Source organism: Cnephaeus nilssonii (assembly GCF_951640355.1).
Source record: "Cnephaeus nilssonii genome assembly, chromosome: 10".
Taxonomy (NCBI): Eukaryota; Metazoa; Chordata; class Mammalia; order Chiroptera; family Vespertilionidae; genus Cnephaeus; species Cnephaeus nilssonii.
In genome coordinates, this window is record NC_137081.1 from 46601798 (window position 1) to 46628752 (window position 26955).

Here is a 26955-nt window from a genome sequence, read left to right on the forward strand (position 1 = left end):
AATACAAACTGTGAGAGAATGCATTTCTGTTATTTTAAACTAAAGAGTTTGGGGAAAATTATTAATATAGCCGTAGAGAACTAATATGAGGAGGAGGAGCTGACAGATATTAAGGACTGAAATAGAAAAGAAGAAAAGATCAGGTATGTTCATTCAGCTTGATTTGGTAGAGGGGCTGGGAGGAGGGGGAGAAGAATTAGGACCAGGAGCTAGGGAAATATCCATTATTTTGATCAACAAACGCAAAATGTACAGATTATTAGGCCCCATGCTTTTTCCTAAGCCCTTTACAAAAATTAACTTATCCAATCCTCATAGTAACTCTAAAAGGTAGAGGCCACTATTATTCCCATTTCAGAGCTGAGGAAACAGAGGCACAGGGAGGTTCGAGGACTTGCCCAGGAGTTTACACAGCTGGAGAGTGGCAGGGCCAGGGTTCAAACTCAAGCAGTTTTGCCCTAAAATCCAAAGTCCTAAATACCACATGGTGCAGCCCCACTTATTCAAACATTTAAAAATCATTACCTCCTATTTTTTCTCTCTTATTTTTTCCTTTATAAATGCAAGTAAAAAAAAATCAGACTTTCTTTCACTTGCCTGGGCTGCTGCAGGGGGAGGCCCTGCCTGGCCTGGCCTGGCATGCGATGACCCACCAGAGGACAGACCCAGCACTGTTGCCCGCAGGGACCCTGTCTGAGTAGATTTCCTGGTTAGAGATCTAGGCTGGGTAAGCTTTCCTGCCCTCATAATGGAGCTGGCAAAGGGTGCCCACTGTACCTGGCAGAGAAGGCGCATACAGATGAGGCACAAAGGCCCAGCCTTACCCTCCTAACTGCTGCTGGTGGGTTGCACAAGGAGCCAGTGTGGTTTCTGGCTGGAGTGACAGCTGGTCAGCAGCCATCTTATCAGAACACAAAGAGGCCAACTTGTGGGAGGTCCAACTGGCAAAAGCAGCATTGCAAAAGCAAAATTTTTCTTAAAGAATAGAATCTCATTGACATAATGCCCCCCTCAGCTGCATCATAAATCCTGGCTTCCACACAAAACAAATCTAGTAATTTCAGGCCTACGAGAGCATTTTTCCACTTTGATTCTCCATGACTTAACTCCAGTCATTATCCCAGCCAAACTTTGACTGAGTTCAAAGACAGTCCTGCCCGGTAATTGCTTTCTCGAACTTGGAAGCTAAGAGGGAGGTTTACCCTTATCCTAGAAATCAGTTTCTTGCCTGACCTGGAACATCTCCATCTGGGGGAATCCCCCTTCCCTTCATGCATCTAGGGACTGCTGCTCTCTTCTGACTCCCATCAGTTTAAGGTGGGATTTATTTCTTATAATTTATGCCCTGCCTGCTTCTAAAATGGTCTGTAGACCATTTGCTCCCTGTGGCTGTGTTAGCTGGCCCTGGATGAGTCCTCTTTCAAGGCTCAGGCAGGTGTGTTGGTCCTGGCTCCATTTGAGACTCCTTCCACCCCCTCCACCTTTTTAAAGACTTTATTTTTTTAGAGCCGTTTTAGGTTCACAACAGAAACTTCAGGGAAGGTGCAGAGGTTTCCCATATACCCTCTGCCCCCACATATGCATAGCCTCCATCCACCATTATCAACATCCCCCACCGGAGTGGTACATCGGTTACAAATGATAACTTACATGGACATGTCATAATTACCCAAAGTCCATAACTTACACGAGGGTTAACTCTTGGTGTTGTACATTCTATGGGTCAGCACAAATGCATAATGGCATGTATCCATCATTATGTGTCCTACAGAGTAGTTTCACTACCCTAAATCCTCTGTGTTACGCCTATTCATCCTTCCTCCCTTCTAACCCCTGACAACCACTGATCCTTTTACTATCTCCATAGTTTTGCCTTTTCCAGAATGTCGTATAGTTGGAATCACTCAGTCTGTAGCCTTTTCAGATTGCTGCTTTCACTTAGTAATATGCATGTAAAGGCTCCTTCGGGTCTTTTCATGGCTTGATAGTTCATCTCTTTAGCACTGAATAATATTCCATTGTCTGGATCTACCACAATTTATTGATCCATTAACCTACACAAGGACATCTTGATTGTTTCCAATTTTTTGGCAGTTATAAAGCTACCTTAAACGTCTGTTTGCAGGTTTTTGTATGGGTAAATACTAAGAAGGGCAATTACTGGATCATATGATAAGACTATGTTCACTAAGGGCAATTACTACGATCATATGATAAGCCGTACCATTTTGCTTTCCCAGCAGCAGTGGATGAGAGTTCCTCTTGTTTCACATCTTCTCTAGCATTTGGTTTGTCAGTGTTCCAGATGTGGGCCATTCTAATAAGGGTCATACTGGTATCTTGTGGTTTTAATTTGCATTACCCTGATAACACATAATGTGGAATATCAAACTGTTTCCCTTTGTAGGGAAAAAAAATCAATTTTTATGTTGTTTTTATGACTACCCCAAAAGCATCTAGCAGAGTGTTCTGCACAGACAGGATGTTCAGAAAATGTTTCAGGGGAAGGACAGCTGATCAGGAGTTGGGCAGTCTGGACTGCAGGGAGGTTTCGTAGCCTGCATCTATAAAATGGGGTAAGATCCCTAGCCTAGTTCTCAAGGTTACTATGGTAATTATAGGAATAAGGTGAGTGAAAGTGCTTTGAATAAAGTGTAAATTGCTCATATAGCTCTGGTTTCTTATAAAGCAAAGTTATTTCATTTTCTATAAGTTTTTCTAAAAAAAGATAAAGATGTGAATGTTTATAGCAGCTTTATTCATAATCACCAAGGACTGGGAACAAATGTCCTTCAACTGGTATATGGACAAAACTGTGGTACCTCCATTCACTGGAATTCTGCTCAGCAATGAAAAAGAATAAACTGATAAACGCAACAACACTGATGAATCTCAAGAGCAATGTGCTAAGTGAAAGAAGCCAGACGGAACAGTCTACATACTATATGACTCTACTTATTATGACATTTTGGAAAAGGCAAAACTATAGGAGCAGAAAACCCATTAGTGGTCACCAGGAGGTGAGGGTGGGGGAAGAGGAATGAATGACAAAAAGGGCATGAGAGAACTTTTCAGAAACGTTCTTGTTCTTGATTGTGGAGGGGGGTTACCCGACTGTATGTGTTCATCCAATTTTATCAAACTGTCTGAGTTTACTATATATAAACGATGCCTCTATAAATATGACTTTAAAAAAAAAAGGATAAGGCCTCCTTCTCCTCAAACTGGAGTGATGCTGGAAAGCAGGATCCAATTGCTTCTAACCCCCCAGGGGGAAAGAGTCTGTGGGGAGACCTTGCTGTGGACGAGGGACCCTTCACAGCCATTTGCATCATTGACCATAGCCGGTTTTGACACTAAGCACTTGGCTCAAAGTCTGTGAAATTAGCAGGATCTGGTTGCTTAGACATCTCAACCGCCACAACTTTATTGAGGAGAATGGCTACCAGCTGTCACCTCTGCCTCCGCCTCTGTGCTCGGCGATTCAGACGTCGTGGGCACAGCAAATCAAGCCGTGATCCTGCTATGGCTCCTCGTGTTGGGGTTTGAACTACCAGCCAAATGGCTGTCGCTCAGCTCTTATGCTGCCAATCACCCGTCACTGTGGGTTAAACGTGATAGGCACACTGAGATCTTCCAACTCTTCAGACATCCGAGAGGCGACTTGCTTTCCACACAAGCAGGCAGAAAATCTGGGTGATGTTTAACTCCTGGATTTTAGAAGTTCCGACTTCATGGAAGGGGTGAGGAGGGGACTTGCTACTCTATAGAACAAGTTGCAGAAGGGCCTCTAACAAGTGAGTGGAAAATGTCCTGTCAGCAGTGTCCACCTAAGTCTTAACAATTTTGTAGTCATTGAAAAATTTATCTGCACAAATGAATCAAGTTCTCAGCACAATAGAACACAACACAGCTCTTTCCAAAAAACAAAACTACCTGAAACCTTTTACATGCCATTATTGCATTTGAATTTTTCCCTGTCAAATAAGCATAAATTAAGATTTGGAAAATTCTTTTTTATGAAGATTTTATTGCAACTGCATTTGAGATTTGGCAGGTACAATTTTTTTTTCTCTGAAAATGAGAGAAATAGTTTCATCTTTTTGAAGTTATAACATTATTATGCTCACCCTACAAGATTGACTTCTTTTTCCCAGTGAAGTACATATTTAGAAAGGGAATGCAGAAAAGGAACTAACATTTAGTTAGTATCTGCCCTGTGTGTACAGGAGGCTTTGCATATCTCTTCTGCTATCATCTTCAAAATTAGTCCTGAGAATTAGGCCTTAATGAGTCCCATTTTATAGTTGAGGAAACAGGCTTAGAAGTTAAATAATTTCCTCTAAACCAGACAAATGGTGGCATAGCCAGGATTTAAAGTCAATTGTTTTGACTGCAAAGCCCATGCTTAGGACGGTATGTAAAACTCTTCCCAACGCTTTGACTGGTACCCTATGTCCATGTGCCATATCCCAGATGGAAGCCAATAGTAGAGCATGGTTGACTGAAAAAGCATTGGGTGAAGACTCAGATGAAGACTCTGATAACAATTCTTAAACTCACACAACACATAAGGGGAAACAAGTTATTTAAATTTCCGTTTCATCTGTTAAGGCATGAAACAAAATCTGTCTTTCTATACACAGGAGACTTTTAAGGTGGTGGGGGGTGGGGAACCTGATCACCTTGCCAGAGCACGGTTAATTTTTTCTGTAAATGTTTCTTTATTATGTGGATAAATAACTAATAAAGGTCATAAAATGTGCACATTTTATGATTCTATATTTTTAAAAACTTGAAAAGTAGAGGCCACTTGAGTATGTTGTTGACCATAATAATGTTGCCCCACTCAATGTCGAGGTGGTAAAGGTACCATTTCGGACACCACCTCTTTGCAGCCAGGTTTGGAGCGCCACATGAGGTCTATAATGGAGAAATTTATTCCAAATTGAAGAGTCTCTGAAATTTGAATCTAAGTCCTGGGGGTGCCAGCGCCTCAAGCACATTTCCCTGCCATGTCAGTACGAAAGGCATCCACAGACCTCAAGTCCACGATGGCTTCTCAGCTTCCTCTCTGTGCACCAGATAAATAGTCCCCTGCCCTTCGGGGGGGGGGGGGGGGGGGTTCCTTCTAACAGGGGCAATAATTTGATTTCACAGCAAAAGATATTCCTCTGCCTTCCAAGTTATTTCATGGCAAGAATTCCATTGTGTGTGTCCCACCGAGGTTGGGCAGAGTCCATTTCTTGACAGAACCTTGAAGCCACAGGCCAGGCCTTTGCTCAGCTGTAAGCCACTTCCTCTAAGCCATGCTTAGGGTGGCTCTGTAGGTGCTGATCCCATTCACAGACAAGGCATGTTTTCCTAAAGTACTTGTTCCAAGTTCCAAACATTTTCCTCCTCCAATCAGCCACAGCTCTTTAGAGTTAGAGAAACCCAGGCAGTGTGCGAGTGGAGGAGCAGGACACCTTGCATAAGCCTGAAGGGAACCCCGTTTTCTGTTAAACAAAAGTTTAGGAGACAGTGGAGCTAGTTTGCAGTTTACAACTCATCCCAAGCCCAGGGCACCAGCTAATTCTTTTCCCTGGCTGTTTCTTCGTTCTTGCATGGATATGGCCTACCATGCCAGTGAAGGGCAGGCAGCTGGCTTCTGCCTGATGACCAGGAAGAGTTTGGAACCTGTCTTCTCTCGCCTCTTGAGAAAGTAAGCTTTTGCATGAAATGATGAGGAATCTTCCTAAGACAGAAGGAGTGGAGAAACAGTGAGCTAGAGGCAGAATGACAAATAGAGACTCAGAAAGAAGTGATAGAGGGCATGAGAGAGGGCATGCTTGTTTTTCTTCTATTTGTTCATTGTGGACCTTTTCCCTCAATGGTACAATCGCTTGACCTCCCTCTACTGTTTGGTTTGTGATCAACAATCTTCTTATGCACAGCTTTGTCAGAATGAAAAGTATCTACCACGGTCATTGAGAAGCAGGGGTCACTTCAATGCATATCCTCAGCTATATTTTATAATGATTTCGACTCTTCACTTTGCACTGGCATCTTAGAGAACTCTCTTCCAATGAGTGCTGACATAACATAGAGTGTCTGATTTATACAAACAGTCCCCCTTCGAGGGAAAGCATGTTTTATAGCCGTCTGTATTGGAGATGGAAAATTTAAAGCCTCAGATTAAATCCCATTGTTCACCGTGGTAGCCCCAGCATAAAGTAGGTGCTGAACAAATAGAAGCTGAACAAGTAAATGAAAGAAATGAATTTTCTAATTTAAAATATAGTTGCTCTGCATACCTCGGGATAGTCCTGGAAATGTAGTTCTGGGAAATTGCTGCAACCACCTAGTTAGTCATTGCCAAGCCCCCAACATGCTCAAGGCACCAGCCTTCAAAGTTAGAAAAGGCTAGAAGGAGGCCTTACACTGAAAGAGATTTTTTTTTAAAGTTCATGCAATTTTCAACACTAAAAACTTCATTCTCTCATCCTGCAGGGCCAGGCTTCTAAAAGAAGTTAAACAGCCTCTAGGTTGCCATCAGAAATTGTGCCCCAGGGTGCTGGAGCTTGTCTGGACCCGATGCTTGCTTTCTCCCTGGGAACCAGCATTTACAGCAACTCCTATTGGCTGGCGTCACAGGAAGTGCCCAGCGGTTCCAGCTGCAGCCAGTTTTAAATGCCTGTTCACAGGCTCCTGGAAGGCGCCCTCCGCCTTGGCAGAGTCTTAGCTGACACTCTGAAAAGCACTCCCCCCCCCCCCCCCGCCCCCAAGAGCATCAGAAAGAGAATGGCCATCGTTTTTGTGTGTTTTTTTAGCGCTATTGTTATCTTCTGATTACATCTGTGTTGTTGATAAGGCCAAGTTGGAGAGTAAGTGGTTGATCAGAGGACAGAGGAAGAGAAAACAACAGTGTCCACAGCACTGAAGCAATCGGGTGAGCATGTTCTGTAAACCAATGGGCTCTTCCTGCTTCTGGGGTGCTGGTGGTTGGGGGCGGGGGGGGGGGGGTGGGGGCGGCGCGGGAGAACGAAGGAAGAGCCTGCTCCTCCCCCCTCTGAGCAGACACTTTTTGAAATTCTGTTCCCAGCCCCCAGGGCTCCACTGTCACCTCCTCCAGGCATTTCCTCTGGGAGGGGCAGGTCCACCACTTTGCCCTCATTTAAAAAATGAACCTGGAATTAGAACGGCCATTTTAAAGCCAGTATTTTGGAAAACTTAAAGAATGAGACATTGTAACTCTTTTAAAAATTCCCCACAACCTGTTTTGATAGCATTTACTGAGGAATGGATGCATTTTTACTTGAATAAATCTAGTTATATCCACTTTCTGAAACTTGAGTTCATTTTTAAAAGTAGATTAGTAACGGAATAATATATCTGTTAATTCTTACTTAGACTATTGTACACTAATATATACAATCTTATTTTTCTGATTTTAAGGTGTATACTTTTAATTCTTTGGTGTTTAAAGGAAAATGTTTTTCCTATGGCAAAAGCCTGTTATCACCATTAACCAAAAATAAAAATACAATGTGCCACTTCTCACCAAGATGGCATCCAAAGTCGCTACCCCTCTGGGACCCCTCCCCTCCCCTCCCACGCCCCCCACCTTCGTAAGGAGACTGATAAACTATACTTTTGCTTGGGATCCTCAGCTCTCCCTCCCCGAGACCCCCAGGTCTCATAAAGGCCCTCTGTTGCAGGCACAGTGCTATACACATAGGAAATGTATGTGCATGTGCCTAGGGTGTTTTTTCCGCTTGCTTTCTCTTCCAGCATTTGATCACTGGCTGGTGAACTGCCTGGCCCCACAGAGATCTCTAGACCACCGGCTCTTGGATTTGAAAGGCATCTGTTTATTTTGAAAATGCGGTCTACCTCAAAGACTGACAGGCAAGAAATGACCCACTGAGCTGGGGGAGAGGTTGCCAATCTGGAGCCCAGTCCCTCCCTCTATCACACCGAGATCACTGGCTGTCAGAACCACTTCAGCAAGCTCCAGGGATGAGCAAAGGGCCCACGATTAATACAAGCAGCAGCAGAATGTGTCCCCCTCTCTCTTTCTATCTCTCTCTCTATCTCTACCTCTCTCCCTCCCCCCCCCCCTCTGTCTTACACACACACACACACACACACACACACACACACACACACATTTGCCAGGCAGATCACTTCTCACCTAATTTAAAGTGATAATGAGGTCATTTACAAAAGGACTCTGAGTCTTTGAAATAGTGGCTCCTACACCCAGGGCTGCCTGGAGGAGGGCCCCATCACAGGGACACTGGCCGCTACAGTGGCAGCCGGGTCCTGGGGATGGATTCCCCAGAAAGCCCAGGAAGGTTAATGCCTGACTTTGATCTCTGTCAGGCATACCAGCAAGAATTAATTTACATTTCAGATGAAAAAGGTTGACAGCATGAAAAGGCATCTTGTTTCTGGTATGTGAATGTGCCGTAATAGATCGGGAATTCTGAAAGGAAGTTCTGAGGAAGCTAAAGGGATAAGCCGTGCGGCTGCTTTTATTGGGAAGGAGATGAAAGGAAAACAAATTTCAATATGCTCTGTAGTAACATGTAGGCCAAATGCTTCCTAAATTTCAAGGGCTGCTTTTAAAAGTACATAGCATATCTTAGCAACACCATTAACAAAGACTATGTGCCAGAACTTGAAATACAAATAAGCGCGTCTCACAGAATCAAAATTTCAAATAAAATGATTTGTTGAAAAAATAATAAATTAGAGAATAACCTTAGAACACACCAGAAAAAGGTGTACTATGATAACATCCCCAAGCCACTTCCCACAGGCTTCAAAAGTAAGAGAATCTGCCCAGACAGCATGGCTCAGTGGTTGAGTGTTGACCTATGAACCAGGAGGTCACAGTTTGATTCCTGGTCAGAGCACATGCCCGGGTTGCAGCTTGATCCCCAGTGTAGGGCGTGCAGGAGATAGCTGATCAATGATTCTTATCATTGATGTTTTTCTTTCTCTCTCCCTTCCTCTCTGAAATAAAATAAAAAAATACACACACACACACACACACACACACACACACACACACACACGAGGCCTGGTGTACGAAATTCGTGCACTGGGGGGGGGGGGTCCCTAAGCCTGGCCTGCACCCTCTCACAGTCCGGGAGCCCTTGGGGGATGTCTGACTGACAGCTTGGGCCTGCTCCCTGTGGGGAGCGGGCCCAAACCATTAGTCGGACATCTTTAGTGCTGCCACGGAGGCAGGAGAGGCTCCCACCACCACCACTGCACTCCTGTGAGCCTGGCTTCTGGCTGAGCAGCGCTCCCCCTGTGGGAGCGCACTGACCACCAGGGGGCAGCTCCTGTGTTGAGCGTCTGCCCCCTGTTGGTCAGTGTGCATCATAGCGACCAGTCGTTCCGCAGTTTGGTCAATTTGCATATTAGCCTTTTATTATATACTAGGAGCCCAGCGTGCAAAATCGCGCGGCCCCACCCACCCACCCACCCGCCACCCTGCCTTGACACCTGAACCTCACCACGCAGAGCTCCAGCGCACTTGGCCCAGCCCCTGACCCCTCTGGCCGCTTCAAGTCCCACCCTCAGTCCCTTGAGTCGCCTTGGGCTGGTCCCGCCTTCTCAGGGCACCTCCCCACTTCTGCCCCGTCTCTGGAGCAATGCGGCGGCTCCTTCCCGTCATGGCGCCAGAGGAGAGCGTAGAAGCCTCCTGCCTGCTGTGCTGTGCTCCTTCCCCTGGCAGGTGGGTGGCAGGGCGCTCTGATTGTGAGCGGTGGGTGGCGAAGGACTGGTGAGGAGAGTGCTACAGGCTTTCACCCCCGCCCTCCCTGGCACAGGATGGTCCCGCCTCCTCTGGGTGCCTCCCCGCTTCTGCCCCATCTCCGGAGCAACGCCCCGCTGCACCCGCGCAGGCAGCCTCCTGCGACCGGTTGTGACGTTACGGCGTCTGGGCTAATTTGCATATGCCTCTATTATTATATAGGATGATGAAGAGAACTGCTTTTGCCAGGGGCTTGTTCGACTCAGAAATGTCCTTGTTGCAGGAAGAGGAGCTTTTAATGAGAGGATTACACTTGGGAAGAAAAGAACATGCTCCAAAGTAGAGCAGTTGGAATAATTGTTTCTCCTTTCAGATAAACACAACCGTGCTTCAATTCTGAAGAGAAGGAAAACTTTCTCAAGTAAAACTAAACTGCCCGTAAGATAGCAAACGTCGTTACCCTGCCCATAAATCTTTTCTGCTAACACAATTTCTGCTCCCACCTCAATTCCTGTTCATGGTGTTGGCTGAAAGGCAAAGAGACTTCGCCTGCGTTTGCTCTCTGGCTGCCACACTCTTCTTCCAAGAGGAAGAGGTGAGATTAGTGTCATCCTTGAGTCTCCGTGCCTGTCTGAGCCCCTGCAGGCTACATTCATGGAAAATCCCAAAGCCACTTGGTAAGTGGGAACACTGGCTGCCAGGTTGAGGAAGGGGAATGTTTGCAAAACCTAAAAAGCAGAAGGAGGAGGAGGAGGAGGAGGAGGGGGAGGAGGAGGAGGAGGGGGAGGAGGAAAGGAAAGAAAGGAAGGAAGCTCCTTAAAGAAATGTATTCTCCACAAAACAAAATTATCCTTCCCTGGTGCCTCTCCTGCAGGTGCTGCACTGGAATAATGTAATCATGATGGTGCTGATACCACGTTGACAGAGACCTGACTTTGTATTCAGTGTTCACTTGGCAATAACAGAATGCAAACAGGTGTGGTAGGCAGTTAGCAGATGTGAGCAGAGCAAGGGCGATGGGCCAGGTACAGAAGGTCACCAGGGTGGTAAGCCCTGGGTGGGTGCCTAGCAAGGGGCAAAACTGAGAAAACAAGGACCTCGCCCCCAGCAGGACCTTTCCTCCCCAGCGGTTTAGACCCCTTGACCTGTCATATCGCTGGTCATGTGGTTTGGATCCTCCCCTGACATTTCCTCCCTTGGCATGTTGCTAGTCACGAGATAGACCCCCTTGGAGGAGGAACAAGGGTCTGAAGAGTGGCCTCACGTGACTCCCAAGGGGGCCCTGGCACAGGTAAGAATTAGAAAGTCTTTTCTATCAAAGTTATAGTTTAGATATTAACTCCATTTCCTTATTATAACTTTTCATTTTATACTCAAATCCACTCAGGCTTCCTTCCTGTAGGAGACAAAGACACAGTTTTGTACCACTTCCTGTCAGGCATTTGAAACAGCCCCCACCCTTGTTGCTCCGCCCTCCTCAGGTTAAACATTCAGGCCGGATTGTGAAACCACACTCTTAAGCCAATCAGGGTCCGGTGCAGTGACACATCAGGGATAAAAGGGAGAATGGACTTCCCCTGCTTTGTGCTTGCCTGCCATATTGTTGCTGGGGCACTGCACTCTTCTGTAGAGGTTTCAAGCGTCTGTTTTATTCCCACGACATCAGTTAAGAGCATTTCTAACACACACTCCACCTTAAGCATTAACTCCTCAGGATAACATCTAGGCCTCAGTAAGCAGCAAAAACAGATAAGCGACGATTCCATGGCTGACATCAGGACCAGCTGCATTGCCCAGCCAGTGTGGCTCATGAACCAAGAGGTCACGGTTAGATTCCCAGTCAGGGCACATGTCTGGGTTGTGGGCTCAATCCCCAGTAGGGTACGTGCAGGAGGCACCCAATGGATGATTCTCTCTCATCATTGATGTTTCTATCTCTCTTTCCCTCTCCCTCTCTGTGAAATCAATAAAAACATATTTTTAAAAAAGAAAACAAAAAAAACCCCAGCTGCATTGACAAATGACCCTCTGCCCTGGCACTGGCCAATCAGTAGAGACCATGAACCTGAAAGTGTTGCCATAATAAACTCGATATTAAGGAGGGAAAGGAAGCAAAGGGTATGGGGCACCATGCCTGTTTGTTTCACCAGGAAGCTATAGCTTCACACCCCAGGGAATCGCAGCATTGTCCCTCCAAGGGGGTTAATATCCCTCCTCCCCACCTCGGGTACCTGATTGTTTGTGTGGGAGAGGGAAGCAGGGGGAGGCAAGGACATGCCCAAAATGGAGCATGGAGAGGAGCCTGACTCTAGAGGCCTGTTGGTCTAACCAGGAAAGAGATCATTGGACCCATCAGAAGCCCACGAAAACTTGGAAAGTTAACTGGCTAGTTTGAAAAAGTTCCTGGTTAAAACCCCAGGAGAACAAAGCTCTTTCTCTTGCTTGGGACCCACACTTGCCCTGTTGGTTCCTGTTCTCTCCTGCCCAGGAACAGGTGACCTGGGGCCTGAGACAGACTGTGTGGGCTCCCAAGGACTCTGAAGCAGAAACTGGGGGCATTGGCCTTGGCCTTGGCCCTGCAGAAGACACGGTTGGATTTCTTCCATGGTGGGATGGAGAGAGATGGGATACACCTGGAAAGCTGTGAATAGTCTAAGGCAGTGGTCGGCAAGCTCATTAGTCAACAGAGCCAAATATCAACAGTACAACGATTGAAATTTCTTTTGAGAGCCAAAATTTTTAAACTTAAACTATATAGGTAGGTACATTGTTATTAACTTAATTAGGGTACTCCTAAGCTGGCCTTTGCTAAAAACTCAAGGGGCCAAAGAGCCACATGTGGCTCGTGAGCCGCAGTTTGCTGACCACTGGTCTAAGGGGATCCTCCCTTCAGCCTGCCCACACTTTTCCTCACCCCTTTGCCCAGAATGTTCTCCTTGCCTCTCTCTTTCTCCGAAGCTCCAAGAGGTCTTCTTTTGCCTCTGTAACTTGTTTCCTGGGTGCATTTTTCCTATGGGTCACTTCTTCTACCTCTGCGACTTTCTAAATAAACTTTTTCGTATAGTTTGAGTCTTGACTCTGAATTCTTTCTTAGCCAGAACTCAAGTACTGAGGTTGCTGAACCCAGGTCCAGTCTGACTCCACTGGCCTAACACCTGGTACCGTTTTGGCACCAACACAGGGAGCCCTCCAAACATGATCTTCAGAGAGGGAATATTTGATTTATGATCCTACATACTGGATTCAGTGGATCAACAATATATAAGCTCAAAGTGTATATTTTAAAACATATGTTGGGCTTTGGGCCAAACTGCAAGATCAGAAGTCAGCCTAGTATCCTCTCTTAAGGAGGACCGTGTGTGTGTGTGTGTGTGTGTGTGTGTGTGTGTGTGTGTGTGTGGTGGGAGGTGGGCAAGTAGGGAACAAATGCACTTTGAATTGTCTTTCTTAAATTGCAACTAGAATCACATCCCTCCTCCCGAGGCTTTGAAGTTGCGGAGCTTAGAAATCCTAGGGGATGGTGTTAAAAGTTACACATTCCCATTTAAATGACACCCTTTCCCCTAAAACATTTTGGTTTGGAATGAAGACGCCCGGCTTCTACAGTGGCCTAAGAGAGTTCTGAGTATTCCTGGAGCCAGGTTCTGGGTAAGGACCCCCTGGGAAAGGTTGTGGGCTATTTGATATAAAGGTTTGCTTCAGTCGTGGCATTATCTGAAACCCTACCCCCCTCCCTACGGCTGAGTCCACTTGACTGGCCACATTCATATTCTGTCCCCCCGTCTTGAGTTCTGGGAGCTACTGGCGTGTTGGGGCCTGTTTTTCCCCAGCTCCTCAATTAGGCTTGTACAGCTTCAAATGACAGAGGAAACCCAGCCCGGGAGCCACTGTGGATACTGCCACTTGCGAAAGAGCAGAGTGACCTGGGAGCCAAGGAGGGGACTGATGAGCCAGGAACCAGAGCTCACAGCGCTCAGGTAGCCATGGCCACGCTGAGCCACAAGAGCCACCTCGTGCTCACCCTATGGATCCAGAAGACCACTGTAAGCACAGAACGGCCCGGGGGAAGAAAACTCAGTCTGCTGGGAAAGTCCTTGAGCTATTCCTATCTTTGTGATCCTGAGACACAGGTCTGGCATATAGTCAGAGAACTCCAAGGTTAGAAGGCACCTTCCTGACCTTTTCAGCCATTGCTCTCATTTCACAGATGAGGGCCCTGTGCCTCCAAGAGGGAAAGGGGTGTGTTCCGTTGGTGGCTATGCGGAGTTAACTCTATGCTAACTGCCTGTGTTCCAGTGCTGGCTCTGCCACTGACGAGCTGTGTGAACATGGACACGTCACTTCACTTCCCCGGGCCTTGGTTGCCCCCTCTACAAAATTGGGAAGATAAGAGTATCTGCTCAGAGCATCCTTAGCCAAGGGTGGCACACAGCAAATGCTCACTAAGGGTTATTCTCTTCATCGCCACACATGGGGTGTGTCACACACAGCACAAAAACCCTCACTAGAATTCTTGACTCCTATTCCAGTGCTCCTGAATTATTAACCTTGCAGCTTTCCTAAACTCATATGAACTCAATCACTGAGTATTTCCAAGTGGATGCTAGGAAAATGATGTTTTAATTACCTGCTTCAATATGAACAGCAGACTCACTCCTTCTGTTGCTTATTTTCTTAAATTTCCTCCGAGCATCATATCCTCTCCAGGCTAAAAATATAAAACCATGTGCTAGGAATGACATTAATTTAAGAACGTGCCAGAGAATTGATATAAGCTGTTTTCCTCCAAATCTATGACCCCTCTCCTCCTCCCTCGCTGAACAAAATCAGCAGAGATACGTGAGCAGGGATGGGGAAGCGGGGCCTCTCTGTACTCTTAGCTTGGCCTCTAAGATGCTTCTGAGGAGGAGTTATTTTCATTCAGGCAGAGTTTCCAGAACATTCTGGATTCCACGTATGCATGACTAGGGACCCCTATCCCAGGTGAGGGGGTCCCCTGTCCTTCCATCCCATGGAGGAAGCTCTGTCTTCAGGCTTTGGCGGTGGGAAACAGAACCATGTGACCTGTTCCATCTTTGTTATTGGAAGGGAAGTATAGACATGAAAGTTGAAGGAGAGAACAATAAAGAGGAGAATCAAGGGGAATCATTAGCAGCACAACACTGGCATGGGGTGAGGGTAAAGATACATGGATGCAGAGAAGGAGAAGGGACTCGCCGCCATTGTGCTGAGTCCTTTAGTCAGAGACCTGGGGCGTTAGGGCGCGCACCAGGAGAACGACTGCCTCTCCTCTTTGCTCCCCCCGACTGTGCCAGCTCTCCGCGCTGCTGAGCGAGGTCGGGAAGTCCAGGGGGAGCATTATGAGAGCACGTTATGAGAGCACGAAGGAGATGATCTGCTATGGGCTTTCACAACCCCTCATCAAGAGCACAGGAGTCAAATGCTGTTTGTAACATAAATACACACATGTATGCAAAGAGGCACTGACTGGGCTGGGCATGTGACAGGGCCTAGTGATCTGTTCCCTCGGTTTCCAAGCCCTGTCTGGGCTAGAAAAGCCTTCTGAAGTGGCATTAGAAATCCTGACGCTGAACACCTGTTAATGGGCCTGAAGTATAAATTAAGTCCGTCATCCGGGAGCTGGGACACATGTCTGTGTGATTTGGATTTTACTTCCGTCCATTTCATCCTGCCTCTGTCTTGCCACTCGTCATAGTGTGTTGTGACATCTTGTTTGGTTGTCTGGAGGTCAGGGACCATGGCGCTCTTGTTATTGCTATATCCCCGGCAACTAGCACAGGACCTGGCCTGTAGGATGCACTGGATAAAGTTTTGCTGAGGCAACGAAGAAAGGTGGAAGGGAACAAAGAAGGGAAGGAGGGCAGGGAGGAAGGAAAGAAACCACTGAGAACCGGTGCTTAATGAAATGCCCAGGTTCAGAACCATTTACCTGACTGGATGGCAGTGGCCCCCTTCTCTCTCTTCTCTCTGACTTTTCTGTATCTCCTGGCTCCAAGCCACCCCTTGGCATATGCCTGCAGCACAACCACTCTGCCTATGACTTCTCGCAGCAGCAAATTTAACTGCTCAACATGGTAATATTTGAGGAAAACCTGAAATGAGACATTAGTTTTAGCATTATATATGGGCTTCCAAACAGAGATTCACTCTATTTCAGCATTTAAATATTAAAAGCATTATCTAAATAAAGTTTACAGGGACTTGAGTTATGCTAATGTTATGAACTTCTTGGAAACAAATACAATTCCACTTCTAAGGCTGAGCCAATCTGTGATCATGGATACAAACATGATAGGGCTTTAGGAGATCCCAACTATTCTCTAAGCCTGCCTCATTTCCGCCACGAATTCCCTTCTCTCAGCTCGATCTCTAGTCTCTTTCCCCACAGCCTCTAATGGAGGTGCTACCCAACAGAACTGACCCCAAGCCAACAGAAGTTCCCAGGGAGAGGGACCTAGATGACCCACAGTGATCTAATTTCTGCCGAGGAGCAGGAGTGTTGCCATCAACACTTAGGCTAAGACTGGCTTTGCATGGCAATTCAGAATGGACCATAAAAACCTGGAATCCCGCAGGGATGTGATGTTCTCCCAAATGAAAAGCTACACACGATGAGACTGTTAATTAGGGTATGCAATAAATAACACAACAAGAGTCTAATGAAAAATCAACAAAACTATAAAAGATACTCGTTATTGTTGTTAATATGATTTGTGTATTTGCATGCAGTGCTGAAATAAGTAGCATTGGAAAAAAGGGACATTTTAAAATAAACTTGAAGAGCTCATTCTAGAAATGCTAAGTGGCTCTCAGACTACATGCCGAACAGCAGCACACCCTCCTCCTCTGGTCCTTGAGGTCCTGGGACTCTTGACCCAAGACCAGCTAAGACCATTGTTAGGTTGGGGCCTTATCTGCTAAGCTACACAATTTACAGAACCATTCATATCACTGACAAGAGACGAGGGTATGTAATATAGCATCACAGGTGACAATTTGAACAATAAAGAAAGAACTACCTTTGTTTTGCCCAGCACCCAGTGATCTAATCTGGACTTTTCCAAGATAGCAACACAACTCTCTCTGCTAGCAAGAGGCGTTTGATGTGCTCTGAATGCCAAGTAATAATACCTACAAAATAAAAGCGTAAGATAAAGCATTTTTAGTCTTCATTTCACTTAGTATAGTAGAATTGCTCTGGGCCGGTTGACATGCTTTGTTTTCTAATAGTAAATAATTCTTGAGCACTGATAACAATGTACTAGATAGAGACAGATATACAATTTATGCTTATTGGCTCTTACCTACTTTCATATTTCCTGCTACGTGCATTTTCCTTTTAATATTGCTTTGTAATTCATATTGAATGCATATATGACATCTTTTGCATGAAAACCCAAAGGATTAATCCTTATAGAAAGCTGAAATTTAGATAGCTCTTCCAGTGAAAATCATCATATAAGATGTTAGAATTACTATTATAAAAATAACTTGTAAGAGGAGAGGAAATCTGCTGATTGAAATATCTGAACTAAGTGTCATATTCATCTGGGTAAGAGTTGGAAAACATAACCTCTGAATATTAAAAATAAAATCAGCCGAAACCGGTTTGGCTCAGTGGATAGAGAGTCGGCCTGCAGACTTAAGGGTCCCAGGTTCGATTCCAGTCAAGGGCATGTACCTTGGTTGCGGGCACATCCCCAGTAGGGGGTGTGCAAGAGGCAGCTGATCGATGTTTCTCTCTCATCGATGTTTCTAACTCTCTATCCCTCTCTCTTCCTCTCTGTAAAAAATCAATAAAATATATTTAAAAAATAAAATAAAATAAAATCAGTTAAACATCACATAGTAAACAGTCATTAAATTTTTTATGAGGAAAGGCCTAGTACAGACTGAAAAAAATGGTTTTCATAGAGATATCTATATGATCAAGAGAATTAAATTTTTATTTTGTTTTACTAGTGCCACAAAATTGCCAGTGGTAACTTATTTGTTTGGTCCAAAATAATGCTCTAGTTTTCTTTCCTAGGACTTGTTGCTACACATCAAAAGACATCTTTGAACTGTACATCTGATCAGATGGTTAGTTTTTTCTGTTGAGAACCTTTGAATAAAAAACATCTAAAAATTTTTTAAGTTGTAATCCTATTATAACCATGCTAAAACTTCATTTCTTTAATCTGACCTTTTCGCCTTATTTCCTTTGATTGAAACTGGCCTTATCCAACCTATGAGGACCTTGCCTCACTCACCTCCCTCCCTTGCATGTCCACTCCCTTAATCACTCACCCCTCAGACAATGGGGTTCTGGTCAGCATCAAATAATCTTAGAAACAAAGCCCCAGGTGTGCTGAACACAGTGACACAGTTTCAGTCAAACTGAAGATAACATCTAGGCCTCAGTTGTATTTCAGCCCAACACCCAGAAAATGGGAACGACCCCACCAATCACACCCTTGTGAAACCAGATAGCGTAATGCCATGGCTAACATCAGGACCAGATGCAATGACCAACAACCCCCTATCCTAGCACTGACCATTCAATAGAGACCAGGACCCTAACCATGATCCTAACTCCCTTAGACACTAAGATTAATGATATTCCCCCTTTATAACCCATCCCCTAGAAGCTACCAGGGAGCCAGGTCTTATAGTATTAGCTCACCTGTGACTCTGGGTTTGGTGCCATTTCCTTAAATAAACCTTTACTTTCTTTGCGACAAACTCCAGTTCACATTTGCTTGGGCTTTGACACCCACAGGTGAACAAACCCCTTTAGTTTGGTGACACCATTGTATAAAGTTTGACTATGCTTTGAAAAGTCCATCTGAGGCAAATAGCAAAAGTGGTCATAGCTTAATACTACTGACACTGTCTGCTGAGTCACACATCTGTCTCAAGGTGTAGAGTATGTATGGTCTCCTCATACAATCACCAAAAACACATTTGTCTTCTTGAATTACTTATTTTAATAAACTTCCATATTTTCAGATAAAAAAGTTTCTGGGTAGATTCAAAGAACACCAACAAAAGGGTTTTCTCTCTCCTTTTCTTCATTCTTCCCATTAAAAAAAGATATAACTGCCCTAACCAGTTTGGCTCAGTGGATAGAGCGTTGGCCTGTGGACTCAAGGGTCCCAGGTTTGATTCCAGTCAAGGGCATGTACCTTGGTTGCGGGCACATACCCAGTAGGGAGTGTGCAGGAGGCAGCTGATCGATGTTTCTCTCTCATTGATGTTTCTAACTCTCTATCCCTCTCCCTTCCTCTCTGTAAAAAATCAATAAAATATATATTTTTTAAAAAAGATATAACTACTGATGGGCACTTAGGCTGTTTCCAAATCTTAGCTATGGTGAATTGTGCCGCTATGAACATAGGGGTGCATATATCCTTTCTGATTGGTGTTTCTAGTTTCTTGGGATATATTCCTAGAAGTGGGATCACTGGGTCAAATAGGAGCTCCATTTTTAGTTTTTTGAGGAAACTCCATACTGTTCTCCACAGTGGCTGCACCAGTCTGCATTCCCACCAGCAGTGCACGAGGGTTCCTTTTTCTCCACATCCTTGCCAGCACTTGTCGTTTGTTGATTTGTTGATGGTAGCCATTCTAACAGGTGTGAGATGTTACTGCACTGTCGTTTTGATTTGCATCTCTTGGATGATTAGTGACTTTGAGCATGTTTTCATATGTCTCTTGGCCTTCCTTATGCCCTCTTCTAAAAAGTATCTATTTAGGTCTGTTGCCCATTTTTTGACAGCCTAAGTGCCCATCAGCAGATGAGTGGATTAAAAAACTGTGGAACATCTACACAATGGAATACTACACTGTGGTAATAAAGAAGGAATTCTTACCATTTGCAACAGCATGGATGGAACTGGAGAGCATTATGCTAAGCGAAATAAGCCAGTCAGAGAAGATAAATATCACATGATCTCACTCATTTATGGAATGTAATGAACAACATAAACTGATGAACAAAAACAGATCCAGAGACAGAGAAGCATTGATCAGACTGTCAAACCTCAGTGGGAAGGTAGGGGAGGGTAGGGGGAAGGGGGAGAGATCAACCAAAGGACTTGTATGCATGCATATAAGCCTAACCATTGGACACAGACAACAGAGGGGTGAGGGCATGAGTGGGGGGAGGGGGCAATGGGGGGAAAAGGACACATATGTAATACCTTAATCAATAAAGAAAAAAAATACGTAAAATAAATAAATAACATCATAAAAAAGATATAACTAATATCTTATCCTTTTAGAAAAACTTTATCTCAGTTTTTCTTTTAAAAACTTTTAAGGATCTTTTCTCTGCTCTTTGCTGCCATCTATAATTAAATTCAACACCTTGGAAGCATAAAAAATAAACTTAATTTCCTTGTCAAAGGATTTTCCTGCCATTTCTCAGACAAAGCTGATGTTTTTAGTTGTTTTTTTTTAAATTACTTTTAAATACAGAGCCATTTTTACTTATTTAAAAAATCACCAAAATATTTGTTTATGGAAAAATAAACATATCCAATGAGCACTTGAGTCATTTAACTTTATCTTTGTGCTACAAGATTATTTTGCAAGTTAGGATATAATGCTGAATTTGCTGGAAACATTTGCATTCAGAATCCTGAGAATGTATCCAAGGCTCTGAGTCTGTGTTTTCACCTTTGAGGGGAGGCAATGCTCTCTTAGAACCCCGGAATGGTGGGCAGGCCCATGGTAGATCATTTAGCCACGCCTAGGAGATGTCTTGTGGAGCTAAGGGGAGGAAGAATAACCAGGAGTCAAGTTCAGGCCCGTCTGGGCAGGTCATGGCACCAGCACAGACTCTTTAGTCCCTGCTTCTCCAGGACTGTAGTTTTAGTCATGGCTTCTCTCACTTGGCTTTGGCAAAAACAAAAAGACTGTCCTGGAGCACATGGGGGTGGTGGGAACAGATGGCAAATCTGAATGGGGTGAATGTCTAGGGAAAGCTGAAGTACAGGTAGCTTAAGGTGAAAAGATCAGTGGTAAAACCAGGACTTCCTACACTTTTTCCATTAGGCCTGACCATTTGAAACATGAGCATCCTTGGCTTTGATCAGCCCTGGCTTGCTCATGATGACTGCTCAATACTACTGGTGATGAAGTATTTACAGAGAACCTAACGAATCACCAGCACTGCCAGGGATATAAAAGGAATGCAAGATATGTTTCAGCTTTTGAATTAAGGATTTATATATATTTTTAATCTTCACCTGAGGATATGTTTTTATTGATTTGAGAGAGAGAGAGAGAGAGAGAGAGAGAGAGAGAGAGAGAGAGAGGAAGAAAGGGAGGGAGAGAGAAACATGGATATGAGAGAGAAATATTGATCGACTGCCTCCCGCAGGTGCCCCAACCTAGGTATGTTCCCTAACTGGGAATCGAACCCACAACTGAGATGATGCTCCAACCAATTGAACCACCCAACCAAGGCTAGGATTTATACATTTTTTAGGTATCTGGAGATAAATCTTAGCAATTTATAATTTCTAAATAGGCAGAATACATCCTGAACTAACAAATATTAGAACTTAGACTTTTAGTTCTTCAACCCAAATCTCTTAATTTAGTATGACGATAATATTCATATCTGGCTTATGATGGTAATGGAGATTGGTAATGGTACTGCAAAGAGGTGAGGGTTTCAAAAAATACTGAAGAAACGTAAGTGACAGCTCTATAGTAAACAGGTCAGAGAAGTAGAATGTGTTTCCTCCACAGACTATTTTTGGATTCTAGCAGGTACCCTGGTAAAAAAAAAACAACAACAAACAAAACACTTGGCTGAGCTCCTGTGCTCTTCAGTGTAAGGATGAAACTGAAAAGAACCAAGATAAAAGGTCTGTCAGCAAGGGGGGGTCTTTTTGGGAGGTCAGTTCCACCCCTTTGCTGAAACAGCTTGATGAATTAAATGAGCAGAAGATATGCATAACAGCAAAATAACAAGTGACCAGGTTTGTCTTGGGTTTGGGCCCTTGAGAGCATTGCAAAGATCAGTTCTGCCCTAAGCTGCCTGTTGTGAGTAAAATTCACCTTGCAGATTCGAGTCTGAGCTCTGAGTTAAGAAGACCTCTGTTTCTAACCGTCGTAAGTTAATTTCATCTCCGTACCCATATTCCCACAAGGGGAATGGGATCCAGATAAATGCTTTTTAACTCTTTTGGAGGAAAAGGAGAAGGAAAACCTGGTCAAATACATTACTTCTTAGAAAACTGCTCTAAATACAATATGTTGCATACAATGTCACATAACTCCTGATGGTCCTCCCAAGACCTAAGAGAACTTTCCCGCTTTAGAACTCTATAGAAGGTGCTCCATTTCCCAAGGTTCCATCTTATTAAAACATATAAGCTATCAAAATAGTAAATATCCAGTTTCAAACTATCTCTATTAAAAATATTATTTTGTTTTCTGCTTAAAATGTTTATTGTAGAATCTTCAAGAGAGAGTTTGAAAGTGTAACAGGCAAAGCAGTTTTCAGTCTTAGTAAAAGCATCAGACAACTAGAGATACATCCTCCTGCATTTATTTTTCTTTTCTATTTTCCCACCTCTTCCTCTTTGGCAACCATCAGTTTGTTCTCTGTGTCTATAAGTCTGTTTCTATTTTGTTTTGTTTATTGATTTGTGTGTGTGTGTTGTTTTAGATTCCACATGTAAGTGAAATATATGGTATTATCTTTCTTTGTCTGACTTATTTCACTTAGCATAATACCCTCTGGGTTCATCCATGGTGTCGCAAATGGCAAGATTTCTTTCTTTTTTATTGCTGAGAAATTGAGAAATATTAATATATATATATATATATATATATATATATATATATAGATAGATATATCACATAATCTTTATCCATTCAGCCATCTATGGACACATATGTTGCTTTCCTCCTGCATTTAAATTATAGAACCACAAACTGGAAGGATCTATAAGGTTCTAGGATATATTAATTTTCTATTGCTGTATAACAATTACTCCAAAATGTAATGGCTTAAAAATACCAACATTTGTCATTTTATAGTTTCTGAGGGTCAAAAATTCAGGAGCAGCCCTAGCCAATTTGGCTCAGCGGTTAGAGGGTCAGCCTGTAGATTGATGGGTTGTGGGTTCAATTCTGGTCAAGGGCATGTACTTTGTTTGCAGGCTCGATCCCCAGTGCTGGTTGGGGTAGAAATAAGTGCTATAAAAAAACAATAAATCAGATGGACATGGGCACTGGGGTGGTGGGAGCTTGTCCTGGGGTTCAGGAGTGGCGGGGGAAAGGGGGTCAATCGGGAAAAAAGGAGACATATGTAATACTTTAAACAAAAAATAAATAAAAATAAAATAGGATAATTTTAGAACTGAAAAAATAAGTCTCAGAATAAAATGAACTAAATCTCTAAAAAATAATAATAAACAATAATAATAATAATAATAATAATAATAATAAATCAGGGTGGGTGGAGGTAATGAATATATTTTGGGGTGTCTTTTGGCAGACAGCCTTTAGAACCAGGATAGAGAACAGAACTCAAGCCATGTTATATGAGGAACTGATGAAGATGCTGAGTGCATTGAGTTTAGAAACAAAAAGAGTCTAGTAGGGTAGTAAAAAGTTTTCCTTGAGCCTCTTAGGATCACTGATTGGGTCTGAAAATTAGAGCATGACCAAGACAGATTTATAGGAGAAAAGCATACACATTTGTTCAATATAAGTTATCTATGACACAGGAGCCTTTGCAAAGAAATGAACACGAGAAGAAATGATTAAACCTGAATGTTTTCATGCTAGGTTTGATGAAGAGTAAAGAGTTGTGGAAAGATCTGATGGGACAAAAGTATGAGCTAAGTATAGGTAACTGAGGGAAACTTACAAGACTTGTCCATTCAGATCCCTCTCTGTCCCCTTTTCTTTGGAGACCAAGATGTTTTTCCTCCAGGTAGAGGGAGGCCACCCCTCACATGAGGATTTTATGATCTGCTTCAAAAGGTCAGAAATTCCTTCCTGCACATGCCATTTCTCAAATTCCTCCAGCCTGGAATACTCAATATGCCAAGGTGTCATACTGTGGGGTAGTTTGTCCTGAACCCTGTTAGTCTCTTAAACTGTCCTGTGCAGACCACCCACATCAGATCCATCTGAATATTTCATAAAAGATGTGGATTCTTGGGCCACACTCTAAACACAGAATCACAATCTCTGTCATTAGAAGTAGAAATCTATATTTTAACAAGCTCCTGTGCTGATTTGGATGTGCTATAGAGTTTGAGAACCATTGACTTAGGAAAACACTATAATTGATTGCCATCAAGTAGAGAAGAAAGACGATTTATTTTTTAAAGCCCAGAGAACAGAACTGTGATGAATGCATAAGAGCTTCTGAAGGATGGTTTGGGTCAAGGTTAGGAGGATCATGGTTGTGATTAAACATCTAAAAATATGGAATGGCCTCCCTCAGGAGCCAAAGAGTGAATTCCTAGATTCTGGAACTGTTCAATGGTAAGTGGATTGACAAGGTCAAGAATGTTGCTGAAGCAATTCTAGTTTTAGCTAGGTAGTTGAACTGAATGACCTTTTAAGATTCTTTCCAACAATGATGCTATGTTGACTTGCCCCTTGGCCTAAAACAATTGCTTCTGTGATTTTTAAAACTGATCTCTCTCATTAACCAAATACTCTGACGAGTCTTGGGTTATGTCATTATACTTGGATAAGTTTGAAGACTTAAAAAATTTCCTTAGGTAGTCTGATTGGGGCTCTTAGAATCTCAACAATGATCTTTTTCACAGTCTGTTCTCCTCAACATACACCGGGAATGGTGGCTCTTGATTGGCAGTATCAACAGCACCTGAAACTTGCACACACACACACCCCTGCTGAATCAGAAACTCTGGGGGTAGGGCTCAGCAATCTGTGTTTTAACAAGCTCTCCAGGAGATTCTTGTACATGAAGAACCACTGACTGAGAGAAAGAATCCCAGGGAAGGGAAGTGACTCCTACAGTGACACAGTCTAACTGGGAAAGAAACTGGCTCCCATGTCTCGCCATCATCTTTTCTCCTTGTTAGGTCCAAATGACCTTCTTCAGCACATTACTTTTGGGAAGGTCAATTGCCCAAAATCTACTCTTAAGAAATTCTCAAACACATTTAATATTTTGTTTATTGAGCATTGATAAACAAATGGACACAGGGTCAATATCCGCCAGTAGAGGAATGGCTAAGTGAATATCACTGATTTCAATGAGGGAGTTAAAAGAAATGTATTAGAGCTATGGATTTATCTCTACTACATATTGTTAAATAGAAAAGCAAGTTGCCAAATGGTACAAAATGTGACTTAAGTTAGGTTAAAACAAAGCAAGGTGTTTTTTTTCGTGTGTGTGTGTGTGTGTGTGTGTGTGTGTGTGTGTATTCCGAAAGGGTAAAACTACCAAAATAATAACAGTGGCTATTCTAGAGAGGGGCTATGATGGGAGCAGGATGTTGGGAAATGAAATTAGGAGTGCAGAAAGTTTGGTCTTATATGTAATTAGAGGCCCGATGCACAAAATTTGTGCACAGGTGTGTGTGTGGGGGTCCCCTCAGTCCAGCCTGCACCCTCTCCAATCCAGGACCCCTTGGGGGATGTCCAACTGTTGGGGATCAGGCCTAAACCGACAGTCGGACATCCCTCTCACAATCCTGGACCGTTGGCTCCTAATTGCTCATCTGCCTGCCTGCCTGCCTGGTCACCCCCAACTGCACCCCACCACCAACTTGGTTGCCCCTAACTGCCCCCTGCTGGCCTGGTTGCCTCTTACTGCCCTCCCCTGCCCCCCCCCCCGCCCCCTGCCAGCCTGGTCACCCCTCATGCTCCCCCTACCCCCCCACTGGCCTGGTCGCCCCACGCAGCCTGCTTGTTCAGTCTTTTGGTCATCCCTCACTAACGCTCCTGCTCGCCTGGTTGTAGGCAGCCATCTTGTGAGGGTATGAAGGTTAATTTGCATATCACCTCTTTATTATATAGGATATTTAGAAATTTTAGAGGAGCCCCAGCCAGGTGGCTTAGCTGGTTGGAGTGTTGTTCTGTTCACCAAAAAGTTGCAATTTGATTCCCGGTCAGGGCATATATGGAAGGCAACCAATTGATGTTTTTTCTCTCTCTTTCGCTCTCTCTTTCCTTCTCTCTCTCTCTCTCTCTCAAATCAATGAACATATCCTCAGTTAAGGATTTAAAAATAAATGAATAAATTTTAGAGGAAATGGTATTCATAATTATTTTTTAATTAAAAATTAATTTCAAACATTAAGTAAATTGTTATAGTTTAATTACAATGGGCCCAGATCCTGGTAAAAGAATCATGTAGCTACTAATTTGATTAATATCACTTTCATCTAAGTAGAAATGCCCCCAGTTATATGGCAAAGTGTTAATCCTTTTCTAGTTTAAAATATCCCTTGAGGGACCCTCAATCTACATCAGTGACCACCCAGACTGTCTACTCAGATACCCAGGACCATTATCGGAACAATTCAACCCATATAAATAATTTTCTCGTATGTAGATAAAAGAGGGAACTAAGCTATTTTGCCTTGGACAATTTGGTAATTACCCCCAATTGCCCACTTCCCTTTAGTGTGTATAAAAATCCAGATTTAGTTTATTAAGTTCTTTCTCAGATTTACCATAAGCCCCTTTATTTTAATTTTTCCCCTTCATGTTTAGCCTTCGGTAAAGACAGAACAGCTGGCCACCATCTGCTACCAAAAAAGAAAAAATTTAAAAAGCCATTATATACTTAGGAAGACTTCTAAATTTGGGCCTTGGAATAAGAAGTCACAATATATTATTACGATATTTTTTCTTTTCTTTTCCAATTCTGATCTTTTATTACAATCTATATTAAATAGTGGAAGTCCTGAGGTCGTAAATTCCTTCTAATTCAGTTTTACTCATACAGCACCCCGCACACACAATAGGCACTTAATAAATATTTCTGATGCTAATGCCTGCTCAGAAGTTTTAGGGAGGCCTTCTAAAGAAAAAACCACTGGGAATTAGAGATTGAGGTTGAGTTTGTTCACAAATTAATTGATAATAAAAAGTTAAACATTAAACTGATTATTCTGCTTTACAACTGACAAAATTATTAATGTATATTTTCTGAATGAATTCTACAGCTTGATTTCTCAATTAAT

At 43.4% G+C, this 26955-nt stretch overlaps 1 protein-coding gene across 1 annotated transcript in view; it reads right to left on the reverse strand.

Annotated features, from left to right (window-relative positions):
* Nucleotides 1–26955, reverse strand: part of MYO3B (myosin IIIB) — a gene marked incomplete at its 3' end in the record, with an annotated part of 367317 nt that overhangs the window by 127860 nt on the left and 212502 nt on the right. The window contains exons 25-27 of the mRNA XM_079782950.1: nt 16792–16903; nt 15702–15864; nt 14379–14459 (exon numbers count right to left, since the gene is read on the reverse strand). Coding sequence (XP_079639076.1) covers nt 14379–14459; nt 15702–15864; nt 16792–16903 — 356 coding nt within the window. The remainder of the gene's footprint in view (nt 1–14378; nt 14460–15701; nt 15865–16791; nt 16904–26955) is intronic.